Raw genomic sequence first — 16,041 nt, 5'->3', positions numbered from 1 at the left:
ATTTGTATCTTGTTTTTTTATCTTTGCTTATTTAAGTGCAAACTTCATCAAACTACGATATCAATATTAAATACTTTGTTCTTCTTTTTTAATAATGAAAAAAAATCACATAAAAGCCCTTTATAAAGATGACGGTATCACCCTTTGTAATTTTAAATTTGCCTTCCGCCGTAAGTTTTTGGTGGGTTTTCCCTACATCGGGAAAGGGATTTCCCTGGTTTGGGCCGGGTGGGCCGGGCCCGGGTTTTTTTAACCTTATTTTTGTGAAACAAATCTTTTTTTTTAAAGGTAAACTGGATTTTATTTTCTTTTTATTTAAAAAAAACGGCGTCCTTGGGTTACCTTATACATTCCCGCCCCCCCCCCCCGAAAAAAAAAATAATTCCTGCACTGGGGCACCCCATGGCTTTTTTGGACCCTACCTGAAGAAAAAGAACCGGGAAGTAAGGGTTTTTTGATTATATTTTCGACCCTTGACCCATGATTGCATCATGTGATTGGGGGTTTTCACCCCTCCATTGTGGTACGGGGTAAAAAACAAAAAGCAAAATTGTCTTCTTTTAGCGCATTTTTTATTTGGTTTAAAAGCGTTTTTGGGAAAGGGGGGAAACTAACCCTTTTTGGTCTTTAATACCAGGGAAAACCTTTGTTAACGTTATAGCTTAAGAAAAATTTGATTGTCTCCCCACCCACTTTTTGACGCGGGTGCATTTTATAATGAATTGGAATTTAAAACAGACAAATGACTTTTCCAATTATTAATTAGCATATCATTTATGAAAAACCAATTTAAATTTTAAAACATGAAAAATCGGGAAAAAACCCCTCTTCAATGCCGCCGAACTATTCTGACGTTATGACTGATAGGGGCTGCAGGAAACAGTTTTTAGTAGAAAAAGTTACGTTCAAGTTAAAAAAATGAAAGACCCCAAATACAGTTTTAAAAAAATTGAACTGACCGCGGTGTCCCGGGCAGAAAACGAATATATTTGTCCTAAAAAAAATATTAAGAATAAAAACGAAATTTAAAATATATACATACCAAGCCTGGTAACCCTTTAGGTTTTTCCGTGAAATGACCACGTTCGCGGAGAACTAGCGAGGCCCGAAAAGGGGTTTGTAGAACATCAAATTTTAACATGCTCGATAGTAATACCCGGACAACATTTTTTCATGAATATATTTATCAGGAACTGCCCATATGAGCTGGAGTTATCAAAAAGACAAATGATATTTTATATAACTGTAAAAAGATCACAAGTTTGGGTCAAATTTATTTGTCCCAGCCACACGACAAATTGCGACAACAGAAAATAGAATAATTATGCTTATGTCACAGATATTAATGTTACAATAACTGGCTAATTGAACAAATTATGAAATATTTTGGCAAATTAGTATTGTTGTCACAAAGAAAGTAAGTTTTCTTGTTGAAAGTGTATGAATCGTCTGCTAGTCGTGAAGTAAAGACATGTAGCCTTAATTTTAAAACCTTCCAGACGGGCCTGTCTTGCGCATGCGCAATAAAAACGGAAGCCCTGCCAGTGAAAATGTAAACAAGTAACCATGCGGTAGGATTTCCACGATTATTATACTCATATGATTACCTGTGAAAAAATGAACTTGATAAACTTCTCCAAAACAAGCGTCTGTATGATATGGCCGATTAGGCACAAAAATATGTAGACAAATTGCGAAAATAGAGCATTGCGCATGGCTAGCGCTGGGTTTAAAAAAGTTCGAGCCAAATTTTTACGCTGTGGATCGAAGAGGCGTTGAATCCTACTAAATGCTTCATAACTGAATGGTCTGTCCTTGTGTAATAATGAGCAAAACGGTTATCAAGGATAGATTTATTTTTAACCATGATTTATATCATTTCTCAATAAATTAACAATATATTACATACATGTTACTACTGGGACAACTTTTAAGCAATGTTTTTATTTATTAGTTTTGAAATAAACCGCACAAACTTCAAGTAATCCACAAGCAACCAAGTAAAGTCTATTTTCCATTTAATGATTTTCAGCTGGATTTAGAGTTTAGTTTCACTTTTCACAGATTTTACTTTCTTTGCAGGAAGTAAACTACTTGGTTCAGAACTACATTTCTCAGCCATAATGACAAGCAAGAAATTAATAACAAAAACATTTTATTATATACTTATTGGCATCAGTAATGAATTACTGAACACATTTGAAAATTTTTCATTAATTAAACTTTGTAATAAAAGATGGCACATTATTCAATCAAGGAACTTCAATCATGGCATGTGCCACAAACAAACACCTTTGATCCATGTATAGAACAGAACAGAACAGAACATCTCTTTTATTCTCTCAAACATGTACAAAACATGCAATATGAGGTATTTACAACAATAATACATGTAAACGAGGCTGCAATACAAAATCACATTTATACATTTATATGTGGTTTTCATTTATAAAAAATCGGACATTTTCAACATTTTAAGAAAATAATGTATCAAATAATACCAAATACAGAAAAAATGAATATATTTAGCTACATTCTTATATTCCGCAATATTATCATGACAAACTTACACAATTTCTGAAATTCTGAGTTATTCTTGGTACAAATAAGTTTTTCCAATTTAAACATGTTTGGTCGTCTATAATAAATAGGTTTAATATATTGTCTTCTTTCATTTGTAAATTGATCACATTCGAAAAGGTAGTGTATATTCATTAATCAGTAACAATTTAGCTAAACAAACTGTGAGAGATATTTTAATTACACCAAGGGCACAGGTTTATTGACACTTGATGGTGTTAATGGACCATGGACTGTGCCTCTTGTTTATTGCATGTTTTGTAACTGTCTGTCTTGGCACTCTGTGGTCCAAAATAACATTATATAAAAATTGGCCAGTTTTAATTTTTAAAGTAGGGGTTTTTGAGAGTTTGAGCCATTTCTGAATTTTCTTGAGCCAAAATTAGCATTTTGAGCATTTTGCTCAAAATGCCCATTCCAGCGCTAGCCCTGATTGCGGGAGCGTGTCCAGTGACTACTGCTGTCTGAGGACTACTCGCGTGCCAGTATAGTATTACTATTAGAATTCAGATTCTAGAGAGAGTGTGAGTCCAGCCCGCTGACAAATTCATGTCTGCAAACTGAGGCTTGACTGGATATGTACTGGTAAACTGTTCCATAGCTAGTGTTTCCTGCAGGCCTTTTTAACATGGCGCAGCGCCATGCCCTGTTTGAAGTGCCGCCAAACTGCCCTTCAAACTGCCCATTTGCGCCATGTGCCCTTTTATTCTATCAGGCTTGTGTATTTATCTTGACAAGTGCCCTTTCAAAACCAGCCTGGATAGCCAATGTCCGCGGGACATCTTCCGTGTATTGTACCGTCAATTAGCGGCTTTGATCAACAGGTCGACACGTGGGTGCATCAACCGTGAATGACCTTGATTAAAAACTGACAGGATTATGCAATCAGTTACTGTTTTATGATACTTTAATTGGGAAACAGTAGATGAAAATTTGTTGCTTTTAGCACGTCGGCGGAGAAGCTACATGTAGCCTTTTTACGGAAGAGATGATTGAAAACCTTGAAACCTTGAAAACAGTTAAATGATAATTATTTTAAAAGGTTGTAACCAATTAAAATGGAGATTGATTGTCGCACATTTCTGATGCGCTCATTAGACCCTTAAAAATAAAATATTGAATGTTTGCCCTTTGCCGATCGCCGACCAACCCATGAAAAACGACCAGACTCAAAATGTTTTACATCGATTTTATCTACAAGATATATTTTATTCCTTCAAGGGTATCATTTATAAAAATAATATAAGACAAACATTTAAGCTTCAGAATGATACTAAATTCATTAAAATCGACAAATGTCTTGATTAATAATTACGAAGCCGTACTTTCCAAAGCAAATTTATGACGCGCCGATGCAGAAGTCGCCGCCATCTTGAAAATTTGAAAACGTAGCGATTAAGTTATAAAACCTGATCGAGATTTAAATGAATAAACTAAAAATGCAAGGCCCTAGTTTTGTTTTCGTAAATAATTTGTCAAAATGATTTTATAAGGCCGAAATTTATGTTTATATTACTTAATACTGTATGATTAGATAGACAAAAAACAGATTCATAGTCAATCATTGATTCAAACTAGTGTATGTATCGCAGACAGGGAGTGATAAAAATAGTGGCAGACGATCTAATCTAGCAAATTTCACAGCATGTACTTTTTACGTCGCATTCTACTTTCGTTTTCGCATGCCCAAAATACTAGAAAAATGTAACTTTCCATGTCGATTTGTTGTCTAAATCTTACTAACAACGAAGAACAATGGGTTTAATCAGCAATGTAGGTACAAAGTCATTGATTACGTGTAGATTTGAAGAACTGCCTAGATGCTCTCAACGTCATTCAATGCTGAAATGATATGTGATGATTGACATTTATAGTTGTTCAATAAAACTTGTTACTTATTAAGTCATCACCTGATATCTGTCTCTGAAAATGCAAGCCAGCACTTCACGTTGGTAACAGAATAAGAATGTTTGAAAGTATGGTAAAATAGTGAAAAGTAGGAACTTCACAAGTCGCGAAACATCTAAGGAATAACACAAAATATCTACCCCATATCTGAGATATCAAAGATTCTCAAATGCAATGTGAAAATAGTATGTAAAATGGTGCCAGCAAGCGTACTTGGACGTATGCCCTTTCAGTGCCAAACCGCGTGTTAAAAGTGCCCTTTTTCAAGGGAAGCACCATGCCCCTTTTAGAGTCTGCAGGAAACACTAATAGCCCGATAGTCCTGGGGAAAAAGGAATTCGCATGGTGCAGTGTTTTGGACTGGGGAATTAAATAGTTTAAATTTTGTGTCAGTGTGAGATGAAGATAGGTCCACTGCCTCTAATTGAATCATTTATTATCTTTTAGAACATAACCAGTGAGGAATGATTTCTTCTTTGTTCTAGGGTCTTCCAATTTAGTTCTGTCAACATATCTGAGACGCTACTGGTATACTGGTAATCAACAAAAACATAGCAGGCTGCAGATCTTTGTACCCTTATTACTTTATAAGTGAAATATATTACTAGGGCTGCCAGACTGTGGAACAGTACTCGACCTGTTTTATAGGCCATTTCTTTAACCTGTCTGTTAGTAGTCTTTAATTCCTTTTGATGAAGTGGAGGGTATTACTGGCCTTGGATTTTATGTTATTTGTATATGATTTGATCAGGTCAAGTTATTACTTAAGGTAACAATATTACATACATACTACAAAGAAAGTGAAAATTTTTGAGAATCTATTCACTTGAAAACAGAAAGTTTACATCTAATGCCATCATACCTATTTAAGCGAATATCAAACATTCAAATTTTTCAGCTGGTGTCATGGTGACGTCATTTCCTATTTGCCGCGTTCACGGTCTGGCTTTAAGATTATTGATTTTATGACAATATTTTCCAATTTCTTTTCAATATTTTACAATATACAAGAAAATTATCATTTTTTTGGCTTTCTTGCATGATTTTTGAATAACAATTTTCAGCAATCAAATGAAGTTCCCTGAAGAGAGAACTACTTCCTTTCCACTAGGGGAGACTTAGCTTCGGGCAAAAGTTTTAAAATCCACCACCAATGTGAAAGTATACTTGCGTTACCGTAAAGCTAGATTCTGCCAGCTCTTAGAGCTCGCTATTATTTGCTTGACAGCTTTGTGTAGAAGAGACTATAGGGGTCTAGTAAGTGGACCTCTTGAGTCTTTGTCTAGCAGGCGGTTACTGGATCGCAAAACAACTTTGTGTATGAGCTGTGTTAAGGTCTGGTTATCAGCATACTATATAACTGTATTATGGGTGCATTATGGTAATTACTTGGAGATTGCATTTAAGTTAGTTGTTGCAGAACGATGCTTCAAACAAAATGACTGTTTACCTGATGACTGTTTCACTAATTTTGTACATTCACAGCTGAGTGTGGATTATAATTATGTTTTTGAGACAGCAGCCATGTCAATATTACTTATGCAAAACAACATGACAGAACATGTCAAGGAAACAAATTTTACATTTCTGAATGTTTTCATAGATCTTCAAGTTCTTATTTTTTATCTGTTGAATGAAGTTATTGTTTCGTTTATTCAGTGATGCTAAGTAAATTTTAATTAGCAACATTCCTTTTTTGCCACCAGTTCAAGGCAGTTCTGATGTAAAGTTTGGATTATTGATTCAAATCCCTTTCTTTCTTGCTTTTCTATTTGTATTTAATTTCCTAAGGTCAAATAATGATTATTTTGGAGAAGTTAGGTGGGAAGGGCAATCTTGCTATTTTAAATTTGCTATAGCATTTATGTTTGGAGAGGGGATGGGGGAAGGGGGTCTTACAAGCAGATTCAACTAAGTATAAACAATTTGTTTCAGTAGTAATCGCCTTATCCACAGAGTGGTTGGGAATCTCTTTTCTTTGTTTCATATTATAATATTACAGTAGATTTGGCTGCCATTCAAATGATTTCTTATGGACACAGCTGCAGAGCAAATAACACATTAGTGCCAAGGAGGAACTTTCAGTGCTGCTTGCTACAAACTTTGATAATTAAATCATTTTTGTTGAGCCCACTTGCAGATGCAAAGACATAGAACTTTATTTAAATGACTATTTGGTGTATGTACGTGCATGCGTCCGTCCGTCTGGATTTGTTTGTTAGCTTTGACCTGCATGGAGCAATCTTGTTTATATTTGACATGAATGTTAATCTCAGTGAGACAGAGTGTCATGCACAAATCCCAGGTTCCTATCTCAAATGTTAAGGTCACAGTTGGAGGTCAAAGGTCATGTCAGATCTTGTCCAGGCCATAACTTTGACGTGTATTGAGCAATCTTGATTATATTTGGCATGAATGTTAACTTCAGTGAGACAGAGTGTCATGTGCAAACCCCAAGTTCCTGTCTCAAAGGTCAAGGTCACAGTTGGAGGTCAAAGGTCATGTCAGATCTTATCTGGCCCATACTTTTGACATGCATTGAGGAATCTTGTTTATATTTTGCATGAATGTTTAACTCGCTGAGACTGACTCAATCTCAAAGGTCAAGGTCACAGTTACGGGTCAAAGGGCGGGCTCGACATGCTGCCCATGGGCATATAGTTTTAATTGCTTGCTTGCTAAACTGAACTGGGTATTTTAAAACATGTTACTCCTGTGATTTTAATCTCATTTGCATATTCATGCATTTCAGTTAAATTTCTATACAAGTACTTTCTTAAAGTTCCTTCGCAATGTTAAACTTTCTAACTTAGGTGGTGAAATTCCCTACGAAAGCATCATTGACAACTTTTCTCATGTACAAATTCGCCTGCCTTAGATTTTGATATGTAGTAACCAAATTATTCCATTTCAGAAATATAGTGGAGGATGGTCACTTAGGCTACCACAAATTATTTTAATTGTAGATTGGAAAAGAGATGATTGGAATAAAAATGCCTATTAATAAATACAATACAAATACAAAATTTATATGGTATATATATATATGTTTCAGTCTGGCCAGTTTAGTGAAGATATGATACCTACAGTTGGGTTCAACATGAGGAAAATCAGTAAAGGGAATGTCACAATTAAAGTAAGATTTATTACCAGTTGTTGCTGTTTAAGTTGAGAGTTGGTGCAAATGATTCTCTCTCAATATATTAAGGAGAATTCTAATATACTAGTCTCTGTTAAAACACTCTTACGCTATAATGATGTCACGTTAACATGCGATGACAAAGATTTTGTTGCGGCCATGAAAGAGTGCTTCTGTATTTTATCTATTGTTTTAGATTAAGGGCATATTAGAATTGAAATAATTTATAGCAAAACCATGTTTTAACACTATACACTCAGGCGGTAATACGTCATACAAATATTAAATTGTATTCCATGCAGCATGTGGTCTAAAAGTTCTTTTGGAAAATATTTATAGATTATATCTCTAAGATAAGAAAGATGTTTTAACAACAAAAAATGCATATTGTTGGTTACAGTTATGGGATATTGGAGGACAGCCGAGGTTCAGAAGTATGTGGGAGAGGTATTGCAGAGGTGTGAATGCTATAGTGTAAGTGTTACTATAGTTACAAACAGTATGTGAATGCTGTATTGTAAGTGATAACATGGTCACAGTGTTTGCTTCTTTTTGCTTTTATATATAAAACAAGTACTGTCGGCTTGACATCATACACATGTGTGACTCTAAATCACGTTCCCTCACCGCTTTGGGTTCGAAACCTCGCTTGGTTATAGAAATTTTCCATGTGGGAAAGCCATACAGCTGGCTTATGGAAGGTCGGTGGTTCAAGGGAAATAATGCCTAGAATGGCATCTAAGGTCTTCCTCTACCATGAAAAGCCGGAAAGAAACCATATGACCTGTAATTCACTAATTGTGTTGTAGTGACGTTAAACCCAACAAAAATGAAAAACATACACATACATTTAACATGTATGTATTTTTGGGAGGAATCTAGTGTATATTCAATTTGATGTATTCAGGTATGTCAACTTCGACTGAATGGTCTAAGGTTTTTGGATTTGATTTTGTTACATGATCTTTTGAAAAAGACTTGATATTAGATAAATACCTGATATCTTGTATATTTTGTGTTTTATACATATAGTTTTAATTGTTAGTCAGCAAGACTTTGCTTGTTGTCTGTAACTGATCAAACTGAAATAGAAGACAAATCATGCTTCAGAAGGCTTTCAGAAATTAGTGTTTAACCCTTAGCCTGCTAAATTTCTAAAATTGACTGGTCCATCATTCAATTTTGGCAATACTATTTATTATCCGAAAGGGGTGTTCACTGAAAATTTACTGACTAAATAGTGCTGACCATGCTGATCTTGGTCTGCACTGGTAGCCAAGGCAGAATCACTTGCCGCCAGTAGGCTAAAGGTTAAGGAAGTTTCTGGAGGCCCTATACTGATTCTAATTTGTGGTAATGCTGGAAAAATAGACCGGGTAAGCAAAAAAAAAAGGAATCACAATAGCTCAAAGTTAATTTTTAGCCACCATTACAAATAAAACCCCAACATTTTTAGAATTTAAGGATAACATGGTGTAATAGCCATATTTCATATCTTGTAACTGGATGGTAATATTTAAATGAAATTTGGTCACTTTAAAGACATTCAAAATTAAAAACTTTTCACCGAGAGATTTTTCAAATTTTATCAATTTTTGAGGAGATAATCGGTATTGAAGTTTACATTAATGCCTCTGGGAAATATATAATTTCTTTGATTATGAGAATCTGAGCTCGACTTTCAAGAAAGTTTTGGGGTAGATAGCTGCATTTTATGATTCTGATACAAATATCAAAAAGAAATATAAAATTCCCCGTATGGAAAAGGAGAAAATCATTTTTTCTTGTTTTCAGGGGAGATAACTCGTGAAAAAAAATTATCAGGGGAGGTAATCTAATGGAAATTTTTGAGAACTTCTGTCACTATATAACTTGTCAATATGCACATTATTTCTATCGTTTGACATTTTTAAAGCGTAAATTATCAAGTTGTATGTACGCTTTTTGGTGAAATTGAGGCCTATTACACCATGTTATCCTTAACATTAGAAAACAGCCTAATTTTGAAAGCCACAAGAAAAATAACATTTTCATGAAATTGAAGCAAACATTGCAAAATAACACCAAATACCGAGCACTTTGTTCATGGCTCATACTGGTTCAGATTGTTGCCAAAGCTGAGAAAATCTTTATATACCAAAAGAAACTGAGCAGTGGGCAAAAGTTCTAGCTATAAAAAAGCATGTATAATTGTATGCCACACATATATCAACGTTACAAGTAAGTTAGAAGCATATAAAAAGTTACTGAGCCATTACATTGAAATTAAAAGCCATTGACATTTGAAAATCACAACATTTTATGTTGAACCCTGCTTTATTTCCAAGACTCTTTTATGATGCTAATTCTTCCTGCAGAAATAAGACATTTTATAGATATCTTTCGTAGAATGAGAGATTAATATTTGCAAACTGTACAGAGTGATATGTCCTGTTGCTATTGGTCTTGTAACATTATTTTACCACAAATGAAATTTTATAAGACATCTTACTGACAGGTATTTTAATTTTAATTTATAGAACAATCTTTCTATATAAACAGATACATGGTTGATGCTGCGGATCATGACAAAATAGAGGCCTCACGGAATGAACTACACAATTTATTAGACAAACCACAGTTACAGGGTATCCCTGTGTTAGTTCTAGGAAACAAACGGGACCTTCCGGGTGCATTAGATGAAAAACAGCTCATTGAACAAATGTGAGTATTACCACTGTAGTTATCTGGGCTTGAGATTGCTAATGATGGCCACAAAAGAGTAAAATACCATATTCTCCCTAAAAGAAAAAAGCACTTAACAAGATAGTAGTATGTTTAATTCTGGTTCATGGACCATGACATTTTTTCATTCAGTAATGAATGTATAAGTGGGTGCAAAGTTCTGCCTGAAGTGTTTTATGTACATGCTTATAACTATTATTTATCATGCACTTGGATTAATACATGTAACTTATTTTGAAATTTATTGTATTGTTTATACTTAGAGCGGGGTTTTATTAAGCTTAAGGAAGACAGTGGATCAAGGGAGGCACTGTGGTGCATGGGTAAACATGAAACTCTTGAGCTGGAGGTTGAAGGTTTAAGTTTGTGTGAACTGAATTTGACTCTACTCTGCACAATATCTTACTAAAACCAAAAAAAAACAAAAACAGTCATTGAACTTCATGTACATAAGCTGTGAGAGAGTTTTTGCAACAGTCAATGTTAAATAAATAGCTATAAACTAATTAGTAATACCGTAATGTACCTATTTATCATAATATGAAGTATTATTACAATTACTGTAAAGGTTACAAGATTACAATTTTGACTCGGGGAGTAATTTAAGTACTGTAAGTGATCCAGAAACACTGCTAGAGGTGGCGAGAAGTTGTGTGTTACTTGCAGAGTACAACTGATTTCGCTTTTCAGTTATGTTACAGTTTTATGTATACTATTGCCAAATGTTTTAAAAATAGCCTATAACACAACTTAGTGAAACTGACTTTATCTATATTGTACATGTATTTTCTGTGCATATTTTTGGGTTCAATATTTTGATAATGTTGAGTCCTAAATAAACATTGTTATCCAATATTGAAGTGAGTTTATTTGCTCTTGAAAATCTGCCTATTCTACTTCATTGATTGTTCCTACTTTAAGCCACTGGTTCCCGGTGGAGATACAAAAAGTGAATATCTCTGTTGACTATGATTTGTTTTTCTCTATATATTTAATATAAATGAACATTTTTCTCACCCATGGCAAGTGTAAACAAATAATACTGTAAAATGGTTTATTTTGTGGGCAAGAAACTTTGTGGTTTTGGCCAAAACAACTATTTCTTGGGGATATGCAGTTGTGGATTTCAACCTTTGGAGATAAAATGAATTAGAATCTTGTTTGAGCATTTCAATTTAAATTTGTGGATTGAAACATCCACAAAATCCTCAAAAGTTAGTGCCCCCTTTCACTGCATATCCATTACATTGCTGGACATAGAATAATGTAACGTAATATTGAAGTGATAAAACATTGAAGATGTTAGAATCCTGTTGAAAACGTTAAAGGTAACATTAATTGAACATGTTTTCAGTTACTGTATTTATGTGTTTCAGGAATTTATCAGCTATCCAAGATAGAGAAATTTGCTGCTATTCTATATCATGCAAAGAAAAAGAAAATATAGGTAAGATTAAAAGTTAAGAAAAACATTTTTGAGTCAACTAGTTTTGGTTTGACAGACCATTCTGTTTCAGCACTCAGAAATATAGAACCTGATATGATTTCTCAGCTCATTTTAAGCAAACTAATAAGTAAAACATGTATCGACTATTTAGAGCCTAGATATATAATGAGAAAATCCCATGGAGAGTAATGCTGGGAAAGGTACCTTTCCCATTCCACTAAGTAAAGAAGGAAAGTGAACAAGTGACCTTAAATTGTCTTTGGTGTGATGATAAACCCAACAATTTTTTTTAAAAAGTACTACCGGTAGTTATATTTAACTCAAAACTGTTAATTTTAATACCCATTAGGATTTTTGTAAAAAAAATTTTTGTCATAAATTTGTTTCGATATTAATCATTTTCTTACACTGGATGATATCTACATATTCTGTACAATTTCAGACATAACGTTACAGTGGTTGATACAGCATTCCAAAGGCCATTAAAGTTGGGGTACCAGTCATTATACAGTCATGTCACAGCAATATTTCATCATCCATCTATAGATAATGAATGCCGGGGTACAGCATGGAGTACCAGAAGTCTGAAATCTTAGCCAAAAACATTTTGTTGGACAGACATCAGAGGAAATTGAAAATTTTAAGTTGTATAATAAACTCAGTAACTGTTGTTTTCTACTAAAGGTAGTATTGCAATTAAGATTTCAAAGTTGTGTCAAAGAACAGCGTTCTAGTCGTTTCCATGACTTCCAAACTAATTACTAAAGGTTGAATGACTAAATTGTTAACACTTAACCCTTATCGTGCTGGACACAATTGATTCTGCCTTTGCGATTAGTGTATATCATGATCAGTCTGCACCCCTTTTAACAGTTAATGGTACTGTCCAAAGTGAAAGATGGACAAGTTCATTATAGAAATTTAGCAGGGTAAGGGTTAATAACAGTCACATTGTATGTGTGATTTTGTTTTAGTCACTTGTCACTGAGATAGATTTTTAGAGAAAATATTTGAAAGAGATGCAATGTTTTTCGTTAATTTTTTTTATGTTAACTTTTTTTTTTTATTTGATCTAAATAATATATAGGAACATAAAAATGATGCTTCAAAACTAGGTGAACTAGGGGATATGTCTTTGGACATAAATAAATATAATCTTGCTGCAGTGAAGTAGACTGTATCTCCATGCATGAGTCACTGCTTTCTGTTCCCGGCTGTTTTCTGATTTAATAATTAATGAAAAATTAATTCTTATTTTCATAGCTGCAGGGTTCATCTTTGCCAGATACAGATATTCATGTACTGCAGTATTTGTCAATAAAAGCACAATTACTTAGGTATTTTTATTAACAAAATTGAACAAGGCCCTACTTTTCCTGTGACTTAAAACATATTTTTTTCAAAAACACAGTTCATTAAGTTCATGTATTACAGTGTTTCATTAAAAAATGTGTATAAATTGTAAAATATATATAGATTATATTTCCATATTTTGCACAATTTTGTTTGAGAGTTGTGAATATGTGTTGGAAGTATGATGAATGCTATTTATTTGTGAATGAAAGAAATATGCATTTTAGATATACAGTGATTCTGTATCTTGCATTGATACACTAGATTGAGATGAATTATGTCTTATCATGAGGGTTTTTGATTTGTTAGCATTCATGTACAGTGCAATTGGCAGATTTAAAATGAGTGGGAGAGGGGACTCTTAAAGTTGCTGACTTCATATCACTTGCCTCTCACACCTGTAGGTTCGAAAACACGCTTGTGGTTAAGAATTCTTAAATGTGAGGCAGCCATCCAGCTTGCTTATACAGGCTTATTTGTTCAACCCACATGTTATGAAATATTGGCCAGAGTACCACCAGGGGTTTACCTCCACCATCAAAAGCTAGAAAAGTTACCATATGTTGGTGTAGCGTACAACCCAACAAAAAAGAAAAACAAATAAAATGGAGGTGAATATTAGATACCAATATGCCAGTAGATATAACAGGCTATAAGCAGCTAGTCGTTCACTAGTTTAAAGCTGCTAACATGTAAAGGTGTAAAAAATACCAAATGCACAGTAGGTAATTTAAGATTAATTTTCCGCTGCATAAATTTTGATGTGTCAATAATAAGCATTTCCAGGTCAGTTCTACTGACTAGAGTAGAATTACAGAAAAATGAAAGTAAATTTTGCTTTTCAATGCCTTCTTCATAAGTATGAAGTAAACTTTTCATTTCCTCATAAGTATTATAAGTAAGGTATGAGCACTGATTTATAGAAAAAAAAGTAAAAGAAAATTTGTTTTAAAAAAATGAAACGGTTACAAAATGGTGTATACAGTAGGATTCACAGTGACCTTACCACTTGAGGTTATAAGCATATTTTGGAGCTATTCCGTAGAAAGATATGGAGCAGCCTGCATTGTAATAGGATTAGTGGCTAATATTATGTGGTACATTGTTTGAACACACATGAATTGTGTAGACATGATCATTTGATTATCAGGTACTTAATGTTAATTGGACAGAGAGCAGACACAGTTGTCAAGTGGTAACGCTGTCTGACTATGAATCCTATGGTCATAAGTTCAAGCCGCACTCCTTCAACTAAAAATTACTAACATTGGGATGAGGGTCCCGTGTATGGGTGCTTTACACCTGGCAGGCTAAAGAACCAAAGAAGCTGTCTTCTGTATCTTTCACATTCCACCTACTAAAATTACTAACAGTCTTTTGGAGGAGTCACCCATTAAGGTTAACAGTGGTGGCTAAAATACACATATACACTCAGTTATGGATAAGGTCACTTTGAATCCTATTATAGGGTCTTAGTATGATGTAATGCTACATATAATGAAATATCAGACTTCATGTATATACTGAGAAACCTTTGATGTTTGTGGGATTTCAATCTTTGTTGATTTTATGGTTGTGTAAATCTGTCAGCTTGAAGAATTTTAATATAGACAAACTTAAGTCCCATTCATCTAAGATGTATTCTTTAAAATTTGAAATCCTAAAATATCGGGTACACACAAAAAGGGCATTTTGATCTAACTCACAAAATCTTATGCTAACTAAAGTATGTTATTTCGCGGCAACTTTTGTCAATGTAATTTGTAAATACTGTAAGGTGTTTGATCAATATTGATACTATAACGAGGGGTATCCGCGTAGTGTAGGATTGCTTTAAGATTCTTAAATTATATATTTAGCACTTTATTATATTATTATAGTACATTATAGAGTACTATATAGATTTTTTTTGCAAGCAATGTCGTACAAGTAAATTAGTTAATTTCCTGTTCATTTTTCAGTAGTGACTTATTTACTTGCTTTTTATAAATTTTGCAAGTAGTATCTATAAAGTTAAAATCTTTCATGTCATTTTGCATACATGTTGTTAGCCATGCATTCCAGCTTTGTATTTAAGCTTTGGTTGTCAATTAAGTTTAGTAATCCCTCCTGCAATCAGTTTATTCAACATTGTTACCTAAATAGTCTGTTCAGAACTGTTAAATTCATAGGTACACAGTTTTCATTGAACTGAAGAACCAGTCTTGTTGGTTTCTTCTTCAGTTGAATACAGAATAAATTGTACTTTATCTTACGAAGTTACATTGCTTTACACATTTCTGTTTATTTTTTATTATGTCCAACATGCAGACTTGGACTGGATAGAAGTGTGATTGAATGAATTCAGATTTTGTACCAACTTACTGGAGGCTTTGAGTGTAAAGATAGGGGAGCTTTTTTAAGCATAATTGAGGGGGAGTTAAGTGTTTAGGGTGTGTAGGTAAACAGATTGGATGGCAATGGTTTTTGGACTGAATGACTGGGAGGTTTATCTGGGCTGCAAAGCTTTATTTTTACCTCATCCTATGTTATGCATTATTTTGTGTTTGAAAATTTTGTAAGTTTCATTAAAATACTCATGGCAAAGAATTGTAGATCAATTGATAATTTTTGTACATTTGGGCTAGTTTGCAATTATATCAATGTACCAGAAGTGCTACTAAATTATTTAGAGTATTACCAGTGGCTGTAGGCTAGATTATTATATCACAAATGTACTCAACATAGTTGGCATAATTTGTATGATTCAGACATTTCAGTAAAAGAAATAGGGAAATATGTACCGTAAGTGGGATATTGATAGTAATAACTAATATACTGGTCTTTACTTGAAGCTACTAGCTTTAAGTTTGAGCATCTTCACAGTGGTGTACTTCCACAAAAAAAACTG

General features: G+C 33.8%; 1 protein-coding gene across 1 annotated transcript; it reads left to right on the top strand.

Moving 5' to 3' along the window:
• The first annotated feature begins 648 nt into the window (after nt 1–648).
• Nucleotides 649–14,098, top strand: LOC123528965 (ADP-ribosylation factor-like protein 8B). The gene is made up of 6 exons (XM_053522184.1): nt 649–664; nt 7,545–7,624; nt 8,028–8,101; nt 10,169–10,330; nt 11,728–11,798; nt 12,241–14,098. The coding sequence occupies exons 2-6, from the start codon at nt 7,565–7,567 to the stop codon at nt 12,282–12,284; spliced, it is 411 nt and encodes a 136-aa protein (XP_053378159.1). The 5' UTR covers nt 649–664; nt 7,545–7,564; the 3' UTR covers nt 12,285–14,098.
• The last annotated feature ends 1,943 nt before the right edge of the window (nt 14,099–16,041 follow it).

The sequence above is a fragment of the Mercenaria mercenaria genome, chromosome 13, assembly GCF_021730395.1.
Source record: "Mercenaria mercenaria strain notata chromosome 13, MADL_Memer_1, whole genome shotgun sequence".
Taxonomy (NCBI): Eukaryota; Metazoa; Mollusca; class Bivalvia; order Venerida; family Veneridae; genus Mercenaria; species Mercenaria mercenaria.
This window is presented reverse-complemented; position numbering and strand designations above follow the sequence as displayed.